General features: G+C 47.1%; 1 protein-coding gene across 1 annotated transcript in view; it reads right to left on the reverse strand.

The window, feature by feature from the left end:
• Positions 1–23921, reverse strand: part of LOC111184014 (putative inactive 1-aminocyclopropane-1-carboxylate synthase-like protein 2) — a 47670-nt gene that overhangs the window by 8812 nt on the left and 14937 nt on the right. The window contains 7 exon segments of the mRNA XM_089915851.1: positions 205–275; positions 727–786; positions 2192–2745; positions 12870–13026; positions 13028–13086; positions 13089–13139; positions 13183–13336. Coding sequence (XP_089771977.1) covers positions 205–275; positions 727–786; positions 2192–2745; positions 12870–13026; positions 13028–13086; positions 13089–13139; positions 13183–13336 — 1106 coding nt within the window.

Below are 23921 nucleotides of genomic sequence, written 5' to 3' on the forward strand. Positions count from 1 at the left end.
TTGGACCTTTTGAATTATAGGGCAGTGCTATCTCTATGATACCAGCCTGCCTCCTATGATATTCTGGGCTAGGCATTTTCTAGAAGTCATTGTCCCCCAAAATAGGTAGGCACCCAGCAGAGAATCTGGTACCTTGAGTCCTTCCCTGGATGAGGACAGGTGCCTGTGGACCAGAAGACCCCAGCTCTGTAAGGGGCTACTTACAATGGTTGCCCTCTCCAATCAGGATACTGCAGTAGGTCTTCATCAATGTACAGCATGTCAGTTCGACTCAACTGTTGACAAATAGAGCATGAGCCCAGCCAGACCAGGGGTGCCCAAGAAGTTTCAGCCTGCTCCTAGGACGCATATGGGTGTTTGCCCTGCAACACAGGGCCTCCCAGAAGGAAATGGGCATATATGCTTCATGTTCCCTGGTGAACGGAGGCTTCAATCTTCTTGTCAAAGATTATACAAATAGCTATCCACTGGGAAGTGTCTGAGAACTTCCCCAACCCTACATTTGATCCGGAGGCTCCCTTAGCAGCTTACTCATCATATATCCATCCAGAAAACACCTCCCAACACAGCCCAACCAGGAGGTTGGATGCGCTATTCTAGAAGCTATTTCCCCACTCCCTTCCCCAAACTTCTAAGTCTTATTCCTGTATCTACAACATGCCAAAGGACATTCTAGGGGGCCTGGGCCTGAAGGTGGGTCCCAGCACACGCCGGAATATGGCTTACCCTTTCAGCCAGCAGATCAATACAGATCTTCTTCTCACTGGTACCAAGGTTGATGTAGCCCTGGAGATGGAAGGAATCTAAGGTCAGTCCTCTTGCCCTGCCCTACATGGACGCCTTTAACCAGGTCACAAGTACTTATGCTGGACGAGCCCAGATGGGGGTCTCCCTGCTCCATGAGGCAATGCAATCCATGTTTGACAACTTTAATATTAGATAAAATTCTACAAACCCTAAAGATCTCACAGCTTGCAAGTTTCCCTCTTTCGAGCCATTTATTGGGTTGGCCAAAAAGTTTGTTTGGTTAATGAATATGTTGTTCAATAAAGTTCTTGGTGAAAATGAAAGATGTCTTTTATTTTTACTTAAAACCAAATGAACTTTTTGGCCAGCCCAATAGATAATAATAGTTGTATTATGTACCAGCTATCATTCATTGAGCTCCTATGTTCTAGACACTAGACTAAGTGCTTCCTGTGAATTGCCTTAATTCTCACAACTCCTGAGAATAAAGCTCTATTCTGATCTCGACTTAAAGAGTGTGAAGCCCAGAAATGTTGAATAAACTACTAGCCATGTGACCTTGGTGATGGGCAGAATTCCACCTGACTGGCCCCAGAGCCTGGATCCTTAGCCAGCACAGGCCCTGCGTGTATCCATCTCTGCTATTTCCACTTCCATGGATGGACCCTTCAAGTTACTGGAAGAGGTATGACCCCTCAGAGGCCAGTGGGGTTACCTGACTCTCTTGGCCCCCAGAAAAGCAGACAGCCACCAGCCACACGTCACTTAGATGGGAACAGAAGGAAAGGTGTGGCTCGTGTGGTCCTCCGCCCTCTGGCTGGAGAGCTGCTGTGAACCTCCCTTGCTGGGAGCCTCTTCCTGCTCCCACCACCATTAGGATAACATCCTAACATCTCACAATGGCCTGATCCCAGCTATACCTCTGTCACAGCGCTCACTGTCCCTTCTCAAGCCACATGGGTCTCCTTGTCCAATCACTCCAAGTCCTTCCCACCTTAAAGCTTTCACACATGCTGTTCCTCTTGCCTGGAGGACCCCCACCCCAACTCCCACCACATGGCTGGCTTATTCAACCTTTAAAACATCCTCCCTGACCACCCAAAGCAGGCATCCCCTTAGCGCTCTTGCAAACATTATTCACATTCATTTCCCCAATGGCCGACGATATCCATCACCAGACTGAGTTCCATAAGGGTAGGTTCACTTACCACAGTAACCAGAGTGACTCCTAGTGGGTAAGAGCTGGGACAGGAGGGGAAACCAGACCCAGCTTGTCAACTTTCTTGGCCACATCACCTTACTTCCGTGCCCATCCCCTTACCTATAGAAGAAAATAGTGCCTACTTCATGGGGCTGGAAGAGTCAGCGAGAATGCACAGTACGTGACACGGGACTCAGTAAATCCTAGTGATGGGGCCCCTAGAGTATGTCCCCCCATCCTCACCAGGGTGTTCTCGTCCTTGTGGTATTTGTTTCCTTGGTAGGTGTAGTCCTGGAAGCTGGAGTGGTATAAGGCAGAGATGTCAATCCCACGGTTGGACAGGTCATAGCTGATAAGTGTATCTTCAAAATCACTCCGTTGGTAAAACATCTAGCAAATCTGCCTGGATGATTGGGCCTGCTGCCCACCTCCAACATTGACCCTAGAGTCCATGGAAGCATCAGGCGGTTGGAAGCTCTGGTCACCTGTGGCCCCAGACTGCAGGTAGTGGAGCATCTGGAACATTAAGTGACCCAGGAAGGCCTCCTGGTCCCTGACGGCCTGATTGTGCCTCTGCTTCTCCAGCGCCAGTTCCTGCTGCTGGTGCCTGGTCATCAGCTGCGTGATGTTATCCTCCACCGTCTGCCGCAAGGACAGCACCATCTCCATCAGCTGGGTGTGGATGCTACGGTTTCCGAGGGCCTGGTCCCTCATCTGGCCATAGGGCATGGAGGGCATGTCTGATGGGCCACTCATACTCTGGGTATTCCTATTGGCCTCAGCAGGCTGGCTGGAACCTGCAGAGAAAGAGAGTCCATGCGCTGCAGCAAAGGTCTGGGCCTGATCTCAGGCTGGTCACTAGTTCCTCCTACCTTCACACCTTGGTTGTAGGCCCAGATGAATTCGGGAAGAGTTACCTGCTCATTCAAGGGCAATGCCTAGGTGGCCCTAAGCCCAGATACTGGAGCACTGTACATAAATGTCATTAACATATGTTCTGGGGAAGAGCGTTAGGGCCCACTTAGAGAAAAAGGGGAAACTGAACATGTAGGCTGTGGATTCTTCAACCAGAGCAATTCCTGCTCTGTAGAGTTCTAACTAAGAAAAGGGATTCTGCTGCTAAAAAAAAAAACACCAAACCAAAACGCTGAATAAGTCATTCTGCTGGAATAGGGGTAAGTAAACTACTGCCCAAGGGCCAAACCAGCCTTCCATTTGTTTTTGTAAATAAAGTTTTATTGGAACACAGTTGTGTTTGCTTGTTTATATATTATCTATAGCTGCTTTTGTACTTTAATGTCAGAGTTGAATAGTTGTGACACAGACCACATGGCTCACAAGGACTAGTATATTTACTATCTGGCCTGTTACAGAAAACATTTTCCAGCTCTTGTTCTAGAACGTCAGCCCTTCTTTTTGCCATTTTTCCCAAGTTGGCCGTACCAGATGTTCAAAGCTCCTACTTTGTGTTACTTCCTCTAAATGCCTTCAACCTGCTCACGGTGACAGCTGCCTTGGACTTCCATCACTAGTAACCATGGTCGAGATACATGGTTCTCGAACTTTAAAGTCCACCAGAATCACTTAGAAGGTTTGTGAGGACACGAATGGCTAGTCCTCATCACTGTACTTTGTTTCCGGAGGTCTGGGGTGGGACCTAAGAACTTGCAGTTCTAACGAAGTTCCTAGGACTATACTTTCCGAACCTCTAACTATTCAGAACAACCTTCTGTCTGAAAAGAAGTCAAAATGCTGGATAAGACTTGAGAAACACCTTTATAAAGCCTCAAAGAGTAAAAAAAATCAGATATTAAGAAGCCAGGAGGTAAGAAAATTTGAGGCTGACAGCTGCCTCTAATTCATTATAAGACAATCCTCATATCCCCAGTCACTGAGACCTCTTTTTCTAAGAATCTAGACTTACACATCTCCCACCAAATGCCATCTTCTAAGTTCTTTTTCTATGTTACATCCCTTACATTCCCCCCACATATACAAAACCTTGTTACTTCTTTTACCGGTTTGTGGCACCAGCATTTCAAAGTACTGGACACTCCGCCCAACCTCTCCAAACCATCCTTGGTCTGCCTGTGATGTTCCCATCACAACCTATACTTCTATGTGATGACACTTAATTTTGTTACTTGTTCAGTATCTGCACAGGTCAGACTTCGTCATCATATCCTTAGCACAGTGCCTGGCACATAGGTAACTATTGGGAGAGGCACAACCACAAGGATGTGGCCGAGTCAGTAAAGAGATGAACCACGACTGAAGACTTTAAGCTATGGAAGACAGAGCAACAGCCAGATGAAGCCATAGGACAAAAGGGTACCAAGTTTTGACTTAGGATGTCAACATTTCATCAACAGTGATACAAAGAACTTTACTTACCACTTTTAGAAACATACTTAGAAAGAAATTGAACAAATATAAGCTCTTATTCCCAGACTCACCCTTTGTTTCACAAGCAAAAGCTTTGCTCTGGCCCAAGCTCCATCCCCTAGAAGTAAGAGGGTCATTTCAACGGGGCTCTCAACTCTGGAGGTGAGTAGGTTCCTTTGTTTTTGCCTTCCAAAAGGTGGTACCCATCATCCTTATTGGTCTTGATCAGTGCCTGTGGGAAGGGCCAAGATGGTGGAGATGACCTCCCTTCTATGGGCAAGAAGCTGTCACCAGGGCACTTCTGCTTTCTCCCAGGCCTGGGCTGTCACATATGGAGTGTGTTTGTTCTGTTTTACCTTAATAATAAAATCAAAGATGTGACAGCTCCATAGAGCAGCACATGGACCCAGGATTTAAGTTATTCCAGGTCAAGCTGGATTAGGGAGTCTCTTGGACTTGTTATCCTGGAAGTCCTTGCTGTTACCAAGGTCCCACTACTCTGTCCCATCCACCCAGCCCTCAGCCAGGGACTCCAGGTTCACAGGAAACAGGGATCAGGATGGGGCAGGGAAGCTGGAGGCCAGGTGGCCCAACAAGCCATTGGAGGAGGGAGGCTGTTTAAAGAAGGTGGAATGAGAACCTCTCCAGGCGGGCTTATGGAGCAGAAAATGGGGCCAAGGCAAGGAACTACAAAAAGTGTATTTTCCTGGTAAATGTTTTTTCTGATAAGGAGCTGAGTATGTTGCAAGGCCAGGGGGAAAACCTAGAAGATGGACCTCTGCCAAAACTTGTCTTTTCCACAGGAAAAATCTATTGTAATGATGTTGTTCCACAAAGGCCATAATGTCCTTAAATCTCAGCCCTAAGTTGTCTGGCTAAGTCTTTTTGGCTACATCCTTGGTTTCAGTATTTCTCATCCTTAAACCATCTACCTCCCAAACCACACTCAGGGCCCTTCTATAGAAGCAGCATCTCAGAACCAGCCCAGCTGGTGCCCTCTGATAAGAGCTGAAAGATCTTAAACAGTAGAAACTGGGAATGGGGAAAGAACATGGGAAGTGAACTAGGAACAAGCTTGTCTCCTGTTCATTTGGGATGCCAGTACCTGGGTATACCATTTATACCAGGATACTTCTGTCTCTTTTTTTAGTGCCCTACAAGCCCTTCTAGCTCTATCTTGCCCTTTGGCCTTCCTTCCCCTTGCCATGCACCAGCCTCCCCTGGAGTCTCAGTACTCTAACCTAATTAAGATTCTTCCTTTTCAATGTAGTAATTATGATAAAGATTGTCGAGTCTTCTTTATGTGCATGGGAAGCAAGGTGTTTGGGGATACAGATGCCTAAATACAAGTTGCAAAACTGAAAACTCAGGTAAAAGCAGCCTGGAGAAGCCCAGATTCCATTCTGTAGTTGCAACTCAACAACTGTAGGATGTTGGAAGAATTATCTCCCCTGGGCATCAGTTACTCATGTAAGATGAGAAGGTACTTACCTCAGTTGGAGGTAAAATTGGAGCTCAGTGAAGACAAGGAACTTCTAGTGTCCCATAGTAGAACCAGGATTTAAACCTAAGCCCTCTGACTTTAGCCCAGAACTCCTAGAAAAAGAGTGAACTGGCAGAAAACCAGCACCTACACAGACTACAGCCTGACTTCACATCACACGATGCCCCAGAAGTCTCGAGTTTTGACGTTGGATTAACTTCATCCAACAATATTGTCATCCTGTACTGTTGGTGACTCAAAGTCCCTGGGCAGAAGCAAACAAATACTCTGGAAGCAGTATACCTTAGATTTTAGATTTCTCAAAAAGGATAATTCTTCAAATACAGCGTCGAGCACACAGAAAATCCAGACACATGAATAAACAGCATGAGCTAAAACCAGCACAGACAACAAAGACCAACTGGACTTGAGGTACTAGGAGTAGATTGTAAAATAATTGCTTTTCTGTTCAAGGAGATAAAACCCAAGCCTTAAAGTTGACAAAAATTAGAAGTTACTTAAATGACAGATTTAAAGAAAACAGGAGATTCTAGATCTCCTGTTGTTAAAATACAATGATCAAAAATTTTAAACCTCAGTGGAAGGGTTTAATGGCATATTAGATACAACTAAAGAGAAAATTAGTGACCTGGAAAAAGAGGCTGAAGAAACTTTCTAGAGTGTGGCATGAAGACACAAAAGAAAGACAAAAGATCTAAAATCTAAAATATACATACACATATACACATTTGCTTGGAGTCCCAAAGGAAGAGAAAACGGGGCAGAAGAGAAGCAATTTGAATAAGATGTTTTATCAGTGCCAAATAACCAGACACCAAAGCATGGCTTCAAGAAGCCCAACAAGTGCAAATTAGGATAAATAAATCTATACCTATATATATATATATCACGGTGAAGCTACCAAAAAAAAAAGACATCATGGTGAAGCTACAAAAAAACAAGACAAACGCTTCGAAAGCAGCCAAGCAAAAAAAAGAAAAAGTTATCTTAAAAGGAATAATAGATCAAAAGCTGACGTTAGCAACAGCAGACACCTGAAGATAGTGAAATGCTATTTTCAATATACTGAAAGGTAGTAACTCCCAACCTAGAATCTTGTAGCCATCACAAGATCAACATTTCAATAGGCGGTACCAATTTCTGCCCCTAGAGGGGCTGGGTTCACTGCAGAGGGCACTACTAATCACAGCAAGTAGGTTTGCCTTTAAAAGCGAAAACCAACTGAGTGATAGAGAGCAGACAAGGTACATACGGTACAGTTCTACTCATAGAACAGGCAAAAGTAATCGGTAGTGATAGAAATCAGAACAGTGGCTCCCTGGACAGGAGGTTGGGAAACTGACTGTAATGGGGTGCAGGGAACTTTCTGGGGAGATGACATGACCTATATCTTGATAGGGTGATGGTTACACGGCTATAGCCATTTGTCAAAGCTCAAAGTGTACACTTATGAATTTTACTATATTTAAGTAGGTTTTTAAAATGCAGCTGTAGCTAATTTAAGGCTCTCTTAGACTATCAATAGCTAAATGAGTTTATTTCCAATGCTAGCCCTTCAAGTGTAAAGACCAGTATGGGAACAGGCCCCAAGTATAGAGGGATATTTGCATAATTAATTTACAGTAGAAAAAAATGAAAAGACAGTTCTTGAGAGAGAGAGAGAGAATGCAAGCAGAAGCTAACTTAGTCAAGAAAAATAGGAGAAAGCACATGCATGGAAATAAGATGAACTAAAGAGTATTTTGAACTATTCTAATGGATATGCCTAAGTCCGGAAGAAATGGATAATTCAGTTTAAAATGTATTATAGCTTATTATTCCTAATTCCAGATAAGAAATAAAATTTAAACAAATCAGTTTCCATAGAAGTTATCAAAGAGCTAGCTCCCTTAAAAAGTATCTGGCCCAGGGCTTCCCTGGTGGCGCAGTGGTTGAGAGTCCGCCTGCCGATGCAGGGGACGCGGGTTCGTGCCCTGGTCCGGGAAGATCCCACATGCCACGGAGCGGCTGGGCCCGTGAGTCATGGCCCCTGAGCCTGCGCGTCCGGAGTCTGTGCTCCTCAGCGGGAGAGGCCGCAACAGTGAGAGGCCCGCGTATCGCAAAAAAAAAAAAAAAAGTATCTGGCCCAGAGGGTCTCATAAGGAAATTCTACCATGTACTTAAAGGAGAATATTATTCCAGTGCTATTAAACTGTTCTAGAAAAAAGGAAAAGCATCCACATTTCATAATCAAATAAACAGTGATATGTAGATTTGATGATGTTTATATGAAGAACCATGGACAAATCTCACCTACGATTAGGTTATTAATACTTAAAGGACAAATAGCACCTAACAAGCAGAATCCATCAGCATAACAAAATAACCTTACCACCACGTGGGGTCATACTAAGAATGGAAGGACAGTTCAATTCTATGATTTATAGTAACTTTTCATTAATAGATCCTAAGGGGATAAAAGTCACTTGGTCTATAGATGCTATGGAGACATCTGACAGAATTAGATACCCATTCTTGAGTTAGACAACTTGATGCCATGAATGGCTACCTCTTTAACTAAGACACCTCTCAGCCACAAAGCCAGCCTCCTACTCAATCTAGAAACTGAAGGGTTTGAATTCATGAACAAGAGATAAGGCTGCCCATGATCACTGTGAAATATCTAACATTGTACCAGAGGTCTCAGCCAAAAGTATTAGGCAAGGAAAGAAATTAGGGTTAAAAATAGGGAATTTGGATTATTGCTATCTACAGATTCCTACTGTCTATCTGGAAGACGCAAAAGAATTAACAGACGTTCTACCAGAGAATTGAGTATAGCTATAGGCTAGGGCCCCAATTCATCTTTTGATGAAGATCTTTTGAGGCAGCTACACCCATGTTGCATATATATGCTGAGCAGACTTTGGTAGTGAACACTAGACCAGCACTTCCAACCGGGGGCACTCACCTAATGAGTGAGCCTAGCACTGCCTGGAACCCCCAACCACATGCAGCTTCATTTTCCTTTAATCCTAGAGGTGTTATCCCCAACTTTCAGATGGGGTGAAGAAGGACATAATTAATAATAGTCTGTTGAATTTAATGCAGCCCCCCTACATACCCAGAATGAGTATGAACAGTGTAAGCTATTTTGGGGGGCACAGACCCTCTGAAACCGCAACATTATCAACAACAACTTACACTGATTGGGTACTGCCTTGAGCCAGGCTCTGGTCTGGATTCTTTGTATGCACCACGTGATTTAATCCTCAGAGTGACTCTATTAGGAGGGTACCACCATTAGCCTTACTTTACAGATGAGAAAACAGAGGCTCAAAAGCAGGAGGTGAATCACACAAGCTCGCACAAACAGGATGGGAAAGGGAGGCTTGAACCCCAGGCCCCACTGCCCTCTTAACTATCCCTCCCTGAGGCTTTTGCTGGAAGGGTGCATATCCCCTCAAAGCTTGGCTTTCACTTTCAGGGATCCAGAGGCCCCCTAAGTCCATCGTTGCCCCACCCCACTGGCGGTCCAGGGGCCCAGGTAAAGCCCGGCAATGTTTGGCCTAAAGCCCCCTCTCACTCCACAGCCACGGCTCTTGACCGAGCCACCCTGCATTTACCTCTGTCCCTGTTTTTACTCATTTCTTCTCTGGTCTAAAATCCTTATGTCTGGGCTTCCCTGGTGGTGCAGTGGTTGAGAGTCCGCCTGCCGATGCAGGGGACACGGGTTCGTGCCCCGGTCCGGGAAGATCCCTACATGCCGCGGAGCGGCTGGGCCCGTGAGCCACGGCCGCTGAGCCTGCGCGTCCGGAGCCTGTGCTCCGCAGCGGGAGAGGCCACAGCAGTGAGAGGCCCGCGTACTGCAAAAAACAAAAACAAAAACAAAAACAAATAAAATCCTTATGTCTGATGAAATTGTTCTTAATCTTTGGGGCCCAGAGACCTCTCCACCACCTCCTCCTCTCTCTAGGCTTGCTTACTGCTTTGGGCCTGCATGCTCTGCTTTTAAGCACAGATGATTTCAAGGGCAACAAGATCCACCTTGCCCTTTCCAAGGGGATCTCCCCCAGCTGTTCTCAATTACCTAAAATGGCCTTTCTTTTTAAAAAAAATTTCTTTAATTTATTGCTTTACTTTTAACTGAGGTAACATTGGTTTATAACATTATATGTTTCATGGGTACAATATTATATTTCAACGTCTGCACACACTACAGCGTGCTCACCACCAAAAGTTTAGTTTCCATCTGTCATCACACCGTTGATCCCCTTTACTCATACCCCACCTCCACCCTTCCCCTCTAATAACCATTACTCTGTTCTCTGTGTTTGTTTAGTTTGGTTTGTTCATTTATTTTCGTTTTTTTTTTATATTCCACCTATGAGTGAAATCATACGGTATTTGTCTTTCTCCGTCTGACTTATCTCACTTTGCATAATACCCTCATGGTCCATCCATGTTATCACAAATGGCAAGATTTCATTTTTTTATGGCCGAGTAGTATTCCATAGTATACATACACCAGATCTTCTTTATCCATTCATCCACTGATGGGACTTAGGTTGTTTCCATATCTTGACTATTGTAAATAATCCTGTGATGAACATAAGGGTGCATGTATCTTTTCAAACTAGTGTCTTGGTATTCTTTAGATAAATACCCAGAAGTGGAATGTAAATTAGTGCAGCCATTATGGAAAACAGTATGGAGATTTAAAAATTCAGAATAAAATGGACTCTTCTTTGCACCATTACAGAGAGAGGCTCAGCAATGCCCACACCTGGGAGAAGCACAGTTTGGAGCCGTGGTTCTCAAACTCTGAAGGTCTTGGCATCACCTGGAGGGCTCATAAAGAGCAGGAGGCTCTTGGAAGTGGGCGAGGGCCTGGGCCTGAGTAGTATCTTGAGACCACCAGGTGATTCGGATACTTAGCAATGTCTGAGAACCACTGGAGCAAGGGACCCTCAATTAAAGCACAAATGAGCTACTAACCTTCCCCGTTTCTGGGGAGGTCACAGTTGAGAGCAGGCTGCAGTGGGTTAACCTCAGGCAGGAAGGGCAGCTTGATGAGAAAGCACTGGCGTGATTGCCAGGAGGGCTGATCCCAATCCCCCTAGCCCTACCTGACTGTGTGTCCTTGGCAAACCCACTCAGCCTTTCGGGGTCTTCAGTTTCTCTTTGTTAAAGGGGGAGGTCATGAAAACTACCTCACAAAGGGTGATAGGAATGGCTTAGGTGAATGAGCTTCCTGGTGTGCCTTCCCTGAGGGTCGACAAACAGAAGCAAGGCCAAAAGCAGCTTGTGGTTCAAGAATACCCTGTCTTGTGACTGTCCTCCAACTTCAGTGGGTGCTTGTTTAAAATGCAGGTGCCTGGGCTCCACTAAGGGATTTCGATCCAGTAGGTCTATAATTGGGCTCAGGAGTCTGCATTTTAAAACAAACATGGCAGGTGATTCTGGATTCCTCTTGGAGAGACGCTGTCCTCGTGGACTCCACACTGAGAGGACGCATGAGCAGTGGGCAGGCACTTTACCGAGAGCGTTGGGACCTCACATATTCCACAGCCTGGCCTGCACTGACGACCCATCTCTTCTGTCATTTACTTGTTCATTCCCCACTCAAAAAAACAATTCACTGGGCACCTATCATGTACCAAGTACTGTGTTAGACCGTGAGACTATCAAAATGAAGGAAAAATTCCCCGATTTCAAGGAGTCCCAGAATACATTTTCCAATGGAAAAGTCTGATCTTTGCTCAAGATCCTTCAGTGGCTCCCCTTCATCTTACAGGGGTTATAAACCCAAATACCTTCAAGGACACAATGGTAACAAATGTGCAAAGCTGGCTTAAGGCAAAGGGGAGGACTGGGGAGACTGTTGGCTAACAGAAGCCTGCATATCCCTCCTCTGTGCCTTCAAGTTAAAAAAAAAAAAAAAAAAAAAAGGCAAGCACTGCCAAGCAAAATGGTTTTACCAGTTGATTTCAGCCCTCAGACATCAATTTGCAACCTCTGAATCCAAATTCTTTCATGTGGCATACCAGACCTCTAGAATAATCAATCACAAGTTTCTGCCTAGTCTCATTCTTTGCACATCTCTTCCCCCACCACCAACACCCCCAAAACACTGAACCTCCTGTATCGCTCCCAGCACACCATCATCTCTCATTCCTCCAGGCCTTTGCATGTGCCGTTGCCTCCACTCAGAGAGCACTTTCACAAACCTACCCACTTGGCAGACTCCTGCTTCTCCTTCAGGTCTATGCCTGCATGTCACCTCCTCCAAGGAAACTTCCTCCCTGACTCCTTAGGCAGGTTTAGGGGCCCCAACCTATATCCCCAGGCTCTTTGCTCATGCCTACAGTATAAAGCACAGCAGTGCCTCAAAGCCTTTGCTCTAGCTGGGTTCCAATGCCTGGACTGCTCTGCCCCCAGATACCTGCTCGGCTCACTTCCTCATCTCCTACGACTCTTTGCATAAATAGCACCTTCTCTCGGAGGCCTATTATGACCACCTACCTCATTCGGCAAACTGCTTCCACCCCTGCCACACTGCAGTGCCCCCCATTCCACTTTTCATGTTTTATAGCACTTTTCTCCTTCAAATGTACTCGATACTTGTTTATTATGTGCCCTATTTTCAGTGCCCCCTTCTAAAACATAAAGCTCATGAGAGCAAGGGTCTTTGCTTGTTTGTTTACTGTTTCTCAAATGTAAAGAACGGTGCTTGGCCCATAGGGGAGTTCAACCACATTTATGAATGAATGAGCGAGTGGGTGAATTAATGAAGGAAGGAACGAACGAATGGATACCATAATGCAATTATCTAAGGTCTGAGTCCATTCTGGGCAGTAGCTTCTTAGGTTCCAAGGAACAGAGGTGGTTCTCAGTTAGTGTTGACGACTATTAGTAGCTATTTGATGAGTGACTGAGGACGGGAATGAAGGAACCAGTCACTGCAGTCACCAGGTGACTGCTGACGGTGGAATGAAGACGTGCCCAGAGGGAAAACCCTCATTTCCCCCAACCTCCCGCGTTTCCCACCACCTGCCTGTGGGACGCCTGCGACCACAACAGCTGTAACATGCATTCGCCAAGAGGGGTCGCTAAACCCTTATTTTCCTTCCTGGCGCGGAAAACTCAGGGCAGGGGCCTCTGCAGACGCAGAGAAAGCGCGGACAGGAGGAAAGGTGGGCGAAGGCCCCGACCCCCTCCGAGAGCAGCCAGCGCCCCGGCCGCGTGGCGCGCGCGCCCGGAAGGCTGGGACCGAGCTCGCGCCGACTGCGGGGCCCGGACGAGCCCGGCAATACAATCCCAACCTAACTCAGCACGACCCCTACGCTCTTAGGGTCTCCTAGGATCTGTTTTTCAGATAGGACCCCAGGCTCAAAGAGGCTGGGTGCCTTCGCCAATGTCGCACAACTAGAAAACCTCAGGGGTAGGATTAGAATCCAGATGTGCTGAACGCTGTTGTTCCCTCGCTCCACTCCCCACTCCTCCCCAGCTCTTTCGGGCTAAAGCAGAGCAAGATTCCAAGTCCAGTGTCTGGCTTGGCCTCATTTAGAAGGCCCTTGAGTCCTCTTTCCTGGTGGGGAAAGCATGGAGGTAGGCAGTGGGAGGTGGGGAAAAGACCTAGTTCCTCCCCCAAGGACACGGACCCAGCTGCCCTCCCTCACTCCCACCCTGGTTTGTATCACCCTTGCTCCCTTGATTTCAGTTCCCTGGACTTTTAAATAGCCACCCGGCCACATGCAAATTCACTTGGGAAAGAGGAGCCTGGCAAGCACAGAGGTGGAGACAAGAGGGGAGGAAACTGCAAAGGGTTCCCTGACCCATCTCAGAGATAGACAGCAGTGAAACTGAGGCCCAGAGAGGAGGTGACCTGAGAAAACCCTGGCCCATGCACACTTGTGGCCAGAACCTGAGAGTCCATAGTGATGGGCTCTCTTTGAGGACATGGATCCAGAGTTTCACATACTGGGCCTCCCAACAATCCAATGAGGAAAGTGTCCTTGGTTCCATTTTATAGATGGGGAAACTGAGGCCCAGCAAGTTTTCCTCAGCCTTGTGCAAGTTCACGCTGCTTGCATTGGCCTGACTCCAGGTGTGTCTGAATCTCATGTGTTCTCTTCCTGGATTCCTGGGCCACAGCAATAGTACCCTAACGATTCCATTAGGTCTGGCCTGGTCTCCAGGTTGTATGTGACCTGGAGTGGACAGCCTGAGGAGCAGGAATGCCATAATGTCAGGATATGGTGGCTGTGACCCGTTCAGCCCATCTTCCTCCATCAGGACCTGAAGAAGGTTGCCACTTGGTTGCCCTCTGGGGAACATTCTTCTTCCAACCAGTTACCCAGCAGGCGCTATTCTTCAAAGGGCACTGCAGGTGTTCCCTCCTCCAGAGAGCCTCTCTGACCACTCCAGCCCCTCAGAGCTCCAACGACTATCCTTCAAGATTCTGAGCAGTTGTCTGCTTAGGCATTCTATGACCCGAGCCCTCATCCGCAACTGGATTGTAAAGACCGTGAAGAGAGACTAACTCTGCTTGTACCTCCCTTTAGCCTATGGGGGCTGAGCATACAGTAGGCGTCAAGGAGCTGCTTTTTGTTTACTTATTTGCTGATTACATGGGAGAACGGCCCTAAAAAGCAGCTCTATGTTTCCAGGGAGTTTTTAACCGAATTCGAAAATGACATCTGTGTCCTGTGGAATAACAGAGAGGAAAGAATTATCACTATTCATTCATTCAACAAACACTTAATGAGCCACTGCCATGTGCTAGACACTGTTCTAGGCACTGGTGTCACAGAAGGCAACAAAAAGGGGCAGACCTCTTGTAATTTACCTTCTAAAACAGATGACAGGAAATGAACAACGTATATAAACCAACAGAGTTGGATAAGTGCTATAAAGAAAATGCAAGTTGGGCAGGGGATTAAGAGCAAGAAGGAATGCTATTTGGACAGGGTAGTTAGGCAAAGACCCTCAGGAACTGAAAGAGAGCCCACATGGATCTCTGGGGGAATAGCTCCAGGCAAAGGGAACAGCAAGTGCAGAGGCCCTGAGGTGAGAACTTGTATTTGCTGACTTTGAGGAAAGGATCTCACAAGGTTTGTGAACCTTGATGAGGATTTAGGCTTTTATTCTGAGCACATGGGAAGACAGTACAGATCTTCTTGAGCTCGTATCTGAGTGACTAACTGCCTTGTGGGGCTGACTGGAGGTTCCCAAACCAGTCAGGACACCTGGGGCTGTGTGAGGTCCACTCCTGGCTTGGATTCACTTGTTCTCAATGCTAGAGTAGAACACTTTTGCTCCCTGAAAGCCTGAGGTCTTCATCTGGGATTCATGGAGCCTCAGGACAATATTCTCAACCAGGGTCCACGTCGGAGTCCCCTGGGAAGCTTTTCCCCAAACCAGTGCCAAGTTCCACCTCTGCCTCGCTGACCCAGAGACTCTGGGGTGGACCATGGGGATGAATGCCACTCGTTAAGAGCCCGTTATCTACCCATGAATACATGATGTTTTTCCACTTATTGAGATCTTTAGTTTACTTCAGCAATGTTTTATAGCTTTCAGAGATACATTTTGCATTTCTTTTGTTGACTTTGTTCTTATGTATTTTATTCTTTTGGATGCTATTGTGAGTGGAATTGTTTTCTTAATTTCATTTTCAGATTGTTCATTGCAAATGTATAGAAATACAATCGATTTTGGTATATTGAAAAAAAAAGAAAAAGAACCCACTGTCTGGGACTTCCCTGGCGGTCCAGTGGTTAAGACTCCATGCTTCCACTGAAGAGGGCGCGGGTTCGATCCCTGGTCTGGGAACTAAGACCCCGCAGGTGTGCCGTGGCCGAGAAAAACAACAACACTGTCTTAGAGGGGCTGTGGATGGGCCCCAGGGGACCTCTAATCCCACTCCGAATTTTCTCTGCAAGTACATTTGGTGTCATAGGAATGATAAGGACCAGGCTTTCATCAGAATCCCCCAAAGATGAAGAATCATATTCTAAGGCAAACAAAGTAGGTCTGTGAGGGAAAGCACGATTACGGCCCACTGCCCCCTTCACCCCCCCATTCGTTCCCTCCCCAGCCTCCTGCCCCCGCTACCCCTCCTGCCAATGCCTTTTCCTCTGGCTTCTCCATCTCATTACTTTGCCTTGATCTATTTCGATGGCAGCATCTCCCTTCCTTCCAGTACTTAGTATGCTGCCAGCATTCAATACCTCTTCAAATATGAATAAGCTGTTCTCCTTACCAGAGCTCTGGCTCAGTTAAGTCAGTCTTTTCTGGGCTCTTTCTGTTTGCTTTTCCCCAGCGTCTTTCTGCTTCAGCTGTCAAAGAGGAGTTTGTTCCAGCCACCCCCCTCTCCCTCTGCCCAAGACCCAGGATACCGCTCAGGGCACAAAGAAAGGGGTTTTGTTACATTATCCATGGACACTATCTACTCCTGTCACCCACACTTCAAAGCCAAGGGGCCCCCTTCAGGAGCCCTGGTCCTGGGAGGGAGACTGAGTGTCCTCGGCCCTGGGGGTGCTGGGGGAGAGCAGGCAGGAAATGGCAACCATGGGGTGACTGGGTGGCCTTGCTCCCCGGGGGGAAGGTGCTGTCTGGCCTTGGCAGGCTCTGAACTCATCCGCTTGTTGTCTGGACCTTGTTGTTTGCTCTGATCCCCTGAAATGTCCCTTTCTCTGAGTGAGGTATGGTGCGGTGTGGTGTGACCTATATGGAGTGGTTGTCAAGAGTCTGGGTGTCAAGTCACAAGTTCGAATCCCAGCTCAGCCACTTAGAAACTGTGTGGCTGTAAGTAAGTTATTAAGCATCTCTGGGCAGCAATTCCTCATCTGTGAAGAGAGGTGAGGGAAGAGGGATGGGTAGCATTTTGTGAAATAATGAATATAAATTTGAGCCTCTCCCTGCCAAATTCTGCCCAGCCGTCCACCACACCATTCCTCCCCCGATCATCTCAACTTTCATTCTTTCAGTCCATGTTTATTGAGGCCTACTGTGCGCCCGCCAGTCTCCCAAGACTGAAGTCATTATACGGAATGTTCTGGAAGGAGCTGACTCCTCTCACTCTCCCCCGGGAGACCTAGAGATGATGGGTTGAGAGTTTCCACAGGACATTTTCTCCCAGTTACTCCACAGTTGTGAGCTCCTTCCCACTGGGAATCTTCTTGGCCGGAAGTCTTCTCCTCGTCCCCCGGGAGGCCTGCTCTGACCTACTGGGCTTCGGTTGACCTGCGTCTTCCCCCAAACCCAGAATCTACAAAGTTGGGCTCGAGCACTTCCCTTCTTCCTAGGAATCCTTGGGCAGGGACAAGACCCAAGTGTCCCCTCTCCCATTAGCCCACTCTGCTAAGTTCTCCTCAGAGCCAGAGCAGACACCTTCACCCCAGAGCCTTTCAGAGGGAGGTTTCATCCCGTCAGTCACTGTGTCCTGGGCGCATACATAGAGGCGGACCAGACACTGTGCTGAGCGCTTAGCAACATCATCCTGTCACACACACCCCACCCCCACCCCCGTAGCCCTGTGGCAGCCTGTAACACTGGTGACCACAATGAATGCCCTTGTGTAGTGCCCCCTCCCCCACCGTGCCGACTCTGGGCTTGGCCATGTGTCACGAGTCAGCCAGTGGGACATTAGCCCACATGATGCAAACAGAGGCTTGACAAGTGCTTGGCCCCTGGGGCTTGTCCTCTTGGACCGCTTGCCCTTTGAAGCCAGCCGCCATGCTGCACAGAAGTTCAGGCCGGGCTGTGGAGTGATGACGAGCCTTGTGGAGGGAGCACCTGGAGGGTGAGATGCCATCTTGCACATTCCAGCGCCCCGACTGAGCCCCACTGACCACAGAGTTGTGAGAGAGAAGAAATCAGTGCTGTTTTAAGCTATTATTATCATCCACATTTTACAGGTGGTGAATCTGAGCTTCGGAGAGCGTGAGTATGTTTCCCAAGTTTGCCTACTGCGTGAGCAAATGCGGTAAAAGTGAACCACTTGGCTCTCCCGCTGAGGGAGCCGAGTGGACCACAGCCCAGCTCTGTCCCGCCGGGCCCACCATAGCATCCTCACTGAGGCAGGCTTCCTGTTTCCCGCAGGCCGCGCCCAGCCTGTGATGGGCCATGGCAGGGGGACTGGCACAGGCCTGGTCCTAGGAGGTGCGGACTTCCCCCCTCAGCCTACTTTAGCTCCAGGACTCCCCATCACGGGGCTGAGCTTTTTTGGGAACCGTGTTGCGATCTAAGACTCTTCCTGCCTCGGGCCCCCTTCCTTCTTTCTTCTCTACCAGGACCACAGCCTCAAGGCTCTCCCAGCCGCTCCTGTTCCCTCCCGTTTATCCTTCACAGGTGTTTCCTCCAATTAATACATTGCGTTTCGAATCCCATTTTGGCGTCTGCTTCTCGGAGGACATGAACTAACACGTTGGAAAGTTGAGATTCGAATGCATGGGACCTCGGCCCGATGCCTCCTTTTGTTTCTGTCCAGACGCTTTTCCTCTCAGGAAGAAAAGGCATCTTCAAAGATCGCCACCCTCCAGACCTCAGAAGCTCTAAGGCCACAGAAGAGGGAAACTCCAAGGATAAGGAAAACAAGGTGCAGGAACCGCCACAGACGTGCCTGGGGGAGGCAGACAGACACCTGGCTCTTCAGGAACTGACGTGACCCGGGAGCCTCCACAGAAGGAATGATGGCGACAGGGAGGGGGGCTGGGGTGACAAGGTAGCATTTATTCTCGTCTCTGCCCAAGCCCTTTACACACAGCATCTCACTGCACCCTCTCCAATGCCCATAAAGCCAGTATTACAACCCTAACTTTACAAGTGAAGACATGAGGCCCAGAGAGGTGAAGCCACTTGCCTCGAGTCACACAGCTACCACGTGGCAGGGCTGAGACTTAAATCCAGGTGGAGGGAAGCTGAATGGTCAGGTGCTTCCCAAATCCTGGGTGTGAATCCCTGCTCTTTCATGTGTTCCAGGAAGACCTTGAGCAAGTTACCTAACCTCTCTGAGTCACAGTTTCCCCAAACTTGGACACTAATTATCCCTTTTTCCTAGAGACCCTGTGAGTATAACGAATGGAGTCTGGAGCTAGTGGGTGTTCAATACATATTAGTTCTGCCCCTACACCCACACCCCCGCCTCTAGGCCAGCCAGTTTTCCATTACACCACACTATTTCCATTCTGCTATTGACACAAATGAGATAAGCACTTTTTTGAAAACCCCAAACCCCAGGCTGATCACAGTTGCACAAGGGTCGATATCCAGACCTGATTCACGATGTGGTGTTGCCTTTATTCCTGTAAGAAAACAACACACCAACAAACTGAAACCTTGATAAATGAGCAAGGGACAAACAAAAATCAGAGGCTTCCAGCCAGGACCCAAAAAAATCCCCTGGATTCTTTCCCCATGAGGGGAGGTTTTCCATAGGGACACAGCCGCGTGCTTTGGCTCGGGGACCACGCTGCTTTCTCCTTGAGAAAGCTCCTGGGATAAAAATAGCTAAGCATCAGGCAGCCCCTTCTGGGGCTTGGAGACGAGGAGGGAAGGGATGGAAGGAGGGGGCCTTGGCTCCCCAACGCCTGTGTCCTTGAGAAACAGGAGGAGGAGGGGGGCTGTGCAATTTGGGGTCCGAGGGGAGGTGGGGAGAAGAGCTTCCTGGTGAAGGGGAGGAAGAAATGGTCGGGTCAGGCCTCCCCAGATTCATGGAGCCCAAGAATCCTAAGGAAATACTGCTTGGGGAGCAAGGAAACGAAGTGGCGGGGCTAGACTTTGCTAGCCCAGGAGGAGAGAGGCCACCGCGCCCGCCACCAAGCACGAAAGACCGGGAGGAGCCCCTTAGTACATAGAAAGAACAGAAACAGAAACAAGGCCCAGGGGACCCTGGTTTGAGTGTCTGAAATGAATCCAAGCCAATGGAATCACTTCCAAGAGGCCTGCGTTCCGCAAACGTTGTCCCCTTGCCCTTTCCGTCCCTGCCCCAGTGGCCCCAGCTTAGACTCCATCCTCCTTCCTAAGTGGTCCCTTGGTGAGCCCAAGATCTAACGCTCCTCTGGAGGGCCAGCTCGCCAAGCCATAGGACAAGCTTGCAGGTAGAATTGGGGGAGCCTAAGGAGCTTAGGATCATGGGCTCTTTGAACGTAAGAAGAATCTTCAAGATTGTCGAGTCCCTTACTTAGGCCTCATTGTGCAGTTGAGGCATCTGAAGCCCAAAGAAGACAAGCAGCTTGTCCAAGTCACACAGCAAGTCTCCTGACGCTGCTGTGCTGCAGAGCTGCCAGTGACCCCTTCTGCCCGGAATGTCGCTCGTCCAACAAGTATGACTGAGCACCAGTTATTCACCAAGCACTGTCACGGGCAGGTGGGTGCGCAAGGTGGGAGACAACTGCTTTATGCCAGGTGTACCACGGAAAACCCCTCTGATAATGTGACATTTGAGCAGAGACTTGGAGGCAGCGAAGGGGGAGCCGTGAGGATATCCAGTAGAGCATTCCAGGCAGAGGGAACAGTGAGTGCAAAGGCCCTGGGGCTTAGAGTGTCCAAGGACCAGCAAGAGGCTGGATGGCTGGAGTGGAGTATTGGGGGATGAGGTCAGAGATGGAACAGGTGGGCTCTGTAGGCCACTGGAAGAAGCTTGACTTCCCCGCAGTGTGGCAGGAAGCCTTTGCAGGGTTTTAAGCAAGACTTGATCTGATTTAGCATATGAAAGGATCCCTTTATCATGTGGGGAAAATGCTGCTGTAGAGGGTCAAGGGTGGGACCAGATAGGAGGACACTGCGGTAACCCTAGGGTGAGGTGGTCATACATGGCTAAGGGTGTGAGGATGGTGAGAAGTGGTTGGATGCTGGGTAGAAGTCAAGGTCACGGGATTTGCTGCTTGATCAGACATGGGGCGGGAGGGGAAGAGGCATCAAGGGTGACGCAGGGCCTTGGCCTGAGCAACTGGAAAGACAGACTTGCCATTTACTGAAGCCAGGAAACCATGGAAGGAGTAAATCTGAGGGGAAGATCAGGACTGTGTGTGTGGATCCAGCCTCAGATCAGAATCGGTTCCCTGAGGCCTTCACTGATCATCTGGTGCATTTAGTCTGGAACAGCCCACATCCAAGTTCAGCCCCAGGCTGTGTGGCAGGCAGGAACAGCCTAAGTCAAGGCTATGTTACATTCCACTACCTCAAATTCTCTCATACCACATGTCCACACCCTGGCCCAGCCTGAAAACACTTGTCCCAATGGACTCATTCATTCTGAAAGTATTCTTTAAACAAATTCTTTCATTTCTCTACTACTTTACAGAGTATGAAACATTCTTCCCTGTATTATTCCACATGACCCTCATCGCAAGCCTACAAGATATGTGGAGCAGGCATTATTATTCCAGTTTTTACAGGTGAGGAAACTGAGGCACAGGAAGGCTAAGTGCTTCGGGCAAGGCTGCACAACCACACAATCCAGGAGTTCGAGGTAGAAGCCATGTCCGCTGCCCCCGCCCCCCCGGGCAAGACCCCCTTGAGCCACACTCTCCGTTCAATTAAGGATGACTTTTGGAGCAGCTGTGATGAAATTGGTCTGTGGCTGAACTGGCCAGTACAGTAGCAACTAACCATGCATGGCTGTTTAAATTCAAATTAAAATAATTAAAATTAATACAATTAATCAAAAAAATACACTGCAAAAATATTTTTTAAATACAATAAATTTAACAATTTTAATTTCTCAGTCTCACTAGCCACATTTCAAGCGCTTGATGTGGTTGGTGGCTGCCATAATGGACAGCACAGAGAGTAGAACATTTCCATCATCACAGAGAATTCTATCGGACAGTGCTATTCTGACGACCCTCTTGCCCTCCCCAATGTAACTCCCAATGTCAGAGTGGAGGGCTGATGGGTAGTATGTGGTGTCACGCCAATTTCCATCATTCCCAACTTTTGCCCTGACAACATACCACCTGAACCATATCTTACTTAATAATTGTTTTTAGAATGACTAACTTTTAAAAGTTAGATATTGATTTATGCCTCGTCCTAAGCACAAAGTCATGGGTTGGGTGTACAAATGATACATACACACAAACATGCAATTACAGTGGTTGAATGCTTGTCTGTATGTTACCTCAAATCATCTCATGATTGAGAAACACTGGTAGAGAGACATGGGCTTTGGAAGCAGAAAAAGACTTCACCCTTTAACCAGCTATGTGCCCTTAAGCACATTTCTTCACCTTTTCTGAATCCTAGTTTTTTATCTGTAAAGTAAATGTTCCAATAAAGAACCAACTGAATCCTTATAAAAATCAGGTAAAGAGGTTTATAATGAAAGCTGAGCCTGGCACAGAGTAAGTGTTTATCAAACGTAGTTCCTTTTCCCTCCCCCCTTTTTTTCCCCTCCCCCAGTCCCACTCAGAGCAGAATCTTAAAAGTAAAAACAGGAACGGCGTGTCCATAGAGGACTGTGAAAAGTGCCAGTGTATCCCTGGGAATCTAGAAATCCACACACATGCATAGGGCTGTTAGCTCACCCAGGGAAGATCTAAGAGGCCCTAACCTCTTTCCTTTAGCTGACTTTGAGCCTCTGCACAAGAAGGAAGTGAAGGCTAAGGCCAAGCTATAAACTCTCTGCCAGAGCACTGAACACATGCTCCAGTACAAATTTGCAGAGCCCCATGGCAAACGCTGAGAGACTTACTGGATCTAGCATTTAAGGAAATCTCTGTCCAATTATTAGCTGACCAGTAGGCTAAAAAGCAGAAGCTTCAGGGGCCACACATGATAAATAATGCAGGCTTTAAAGAATTGATCCAGGGAAGTCACTAAGGAAACAGACAGCAACAATAACAAACACTAGTGAGGGGACAGAATCGGATTTGCAGAGTTGTCATATTATATTATTTTAAATGTTTACATTTCAACAACAACAACAAAAATCATAAGACACTAGGAAACAGGAAAGTATGGCCTATACACTGGAACAAAAGGCAGTTCAAGGAAAACTATCCCTAAGGAAGCCCAGATGTTGGATTAGATGTCTTAGTCTGTTCAGACTGCTATAACAAAATACCATAAATTGCCTGGCTTATAAACAATACATATTTATTTCTCATGGTTCTGGAGGCTGGAAGTCCATGATCAGGGTGCCAGCATGGTTGGGTGTGGCCCTCTACCAGGTTGCAGACGTTTTGTTGTATCTTTAAATGGAAGAAGGGGCTAGGGCATTCTGTCAAGCCTCTTTTATGAGAGTGCTAATCCCATTCATGAAGGCTCTACCTCATGACCTAAGCACCTTCCAAAAGCTCCATCTCCTAATACCATCAAAGTGGCATTAGGATTTCAACATATGAATTTTGGAAATATGCAAACATTCAGACCATAGCACTAGACAAAAGATTTTAAATCAGCTATTATAAATATGGTCAAAGAACTAAAGGAAGCCAACTATAAAGAATTAAGAGACAGTATATGAACAATGTCTCACCAAATAGAGACTATCAATAAAGAGATAGAAATTGTGTATATACCAAATAGGAATTCTGAAGTAGAGAACACAATAGCTGAAATGAGAGGGGCTCAACAGTAGATTTGATCTGACAAAATAATCAGCCAACTTGAGAACAGATCAATTGAGATTATCCAGTCTGATTAGCAGAAAGAATAAAGAGTGAGGACAACAGAACTGAGCCTCTGAGACCTGTGGTACATCATAAAGTATGCCAATATATATGCATAATGAGTGTCCAAGAGGAGAGAAGAGAAAGAGACAAAAAGAATATTTGAAGAAATAATAGTTGAAAGATACCCAAACTTGATGAAAAACATTAATCTGTACATTCAAGAAGCTCAACAAGTTCAAAGTAAGATATACTCAAAGAGTTCCACACCTAGACACATCATAGTCCAATGGTCAAAAGATAAAGGAACAATCTTAAAAACAAGAGAAAAGTAGCTCCTCACATACAAAGGGTCCTCAATAAGATTTAACAGTTAACTTCTCATCAAAAACCATGGCGATCAGAAGGCAAGGGAATGACATATTCAAAGTGTTGAAAGAAAAAGACTGTTGAACGTGAATTCTATACCCAGCTAAACTCTCCT

The sequence above is a fragment of the Delphinapterus leucas genome, chromosome 7 (genome assembly GCF_059928025.1).
Source record: "Delphinapterus leucas isolate spDelLeu-1000000601 "Yukka" chromosome 7, BTC_Dleu_Yukka2, whole genome shotgun sequence".
NCBI classification, from domain to species: domain Eukaryota; kingdom Metazoa; phylum Chordata; class Mammalia; order Artiodactyla; family Monodontidae; genus Delphinapterus; species Delphinapterus leucas.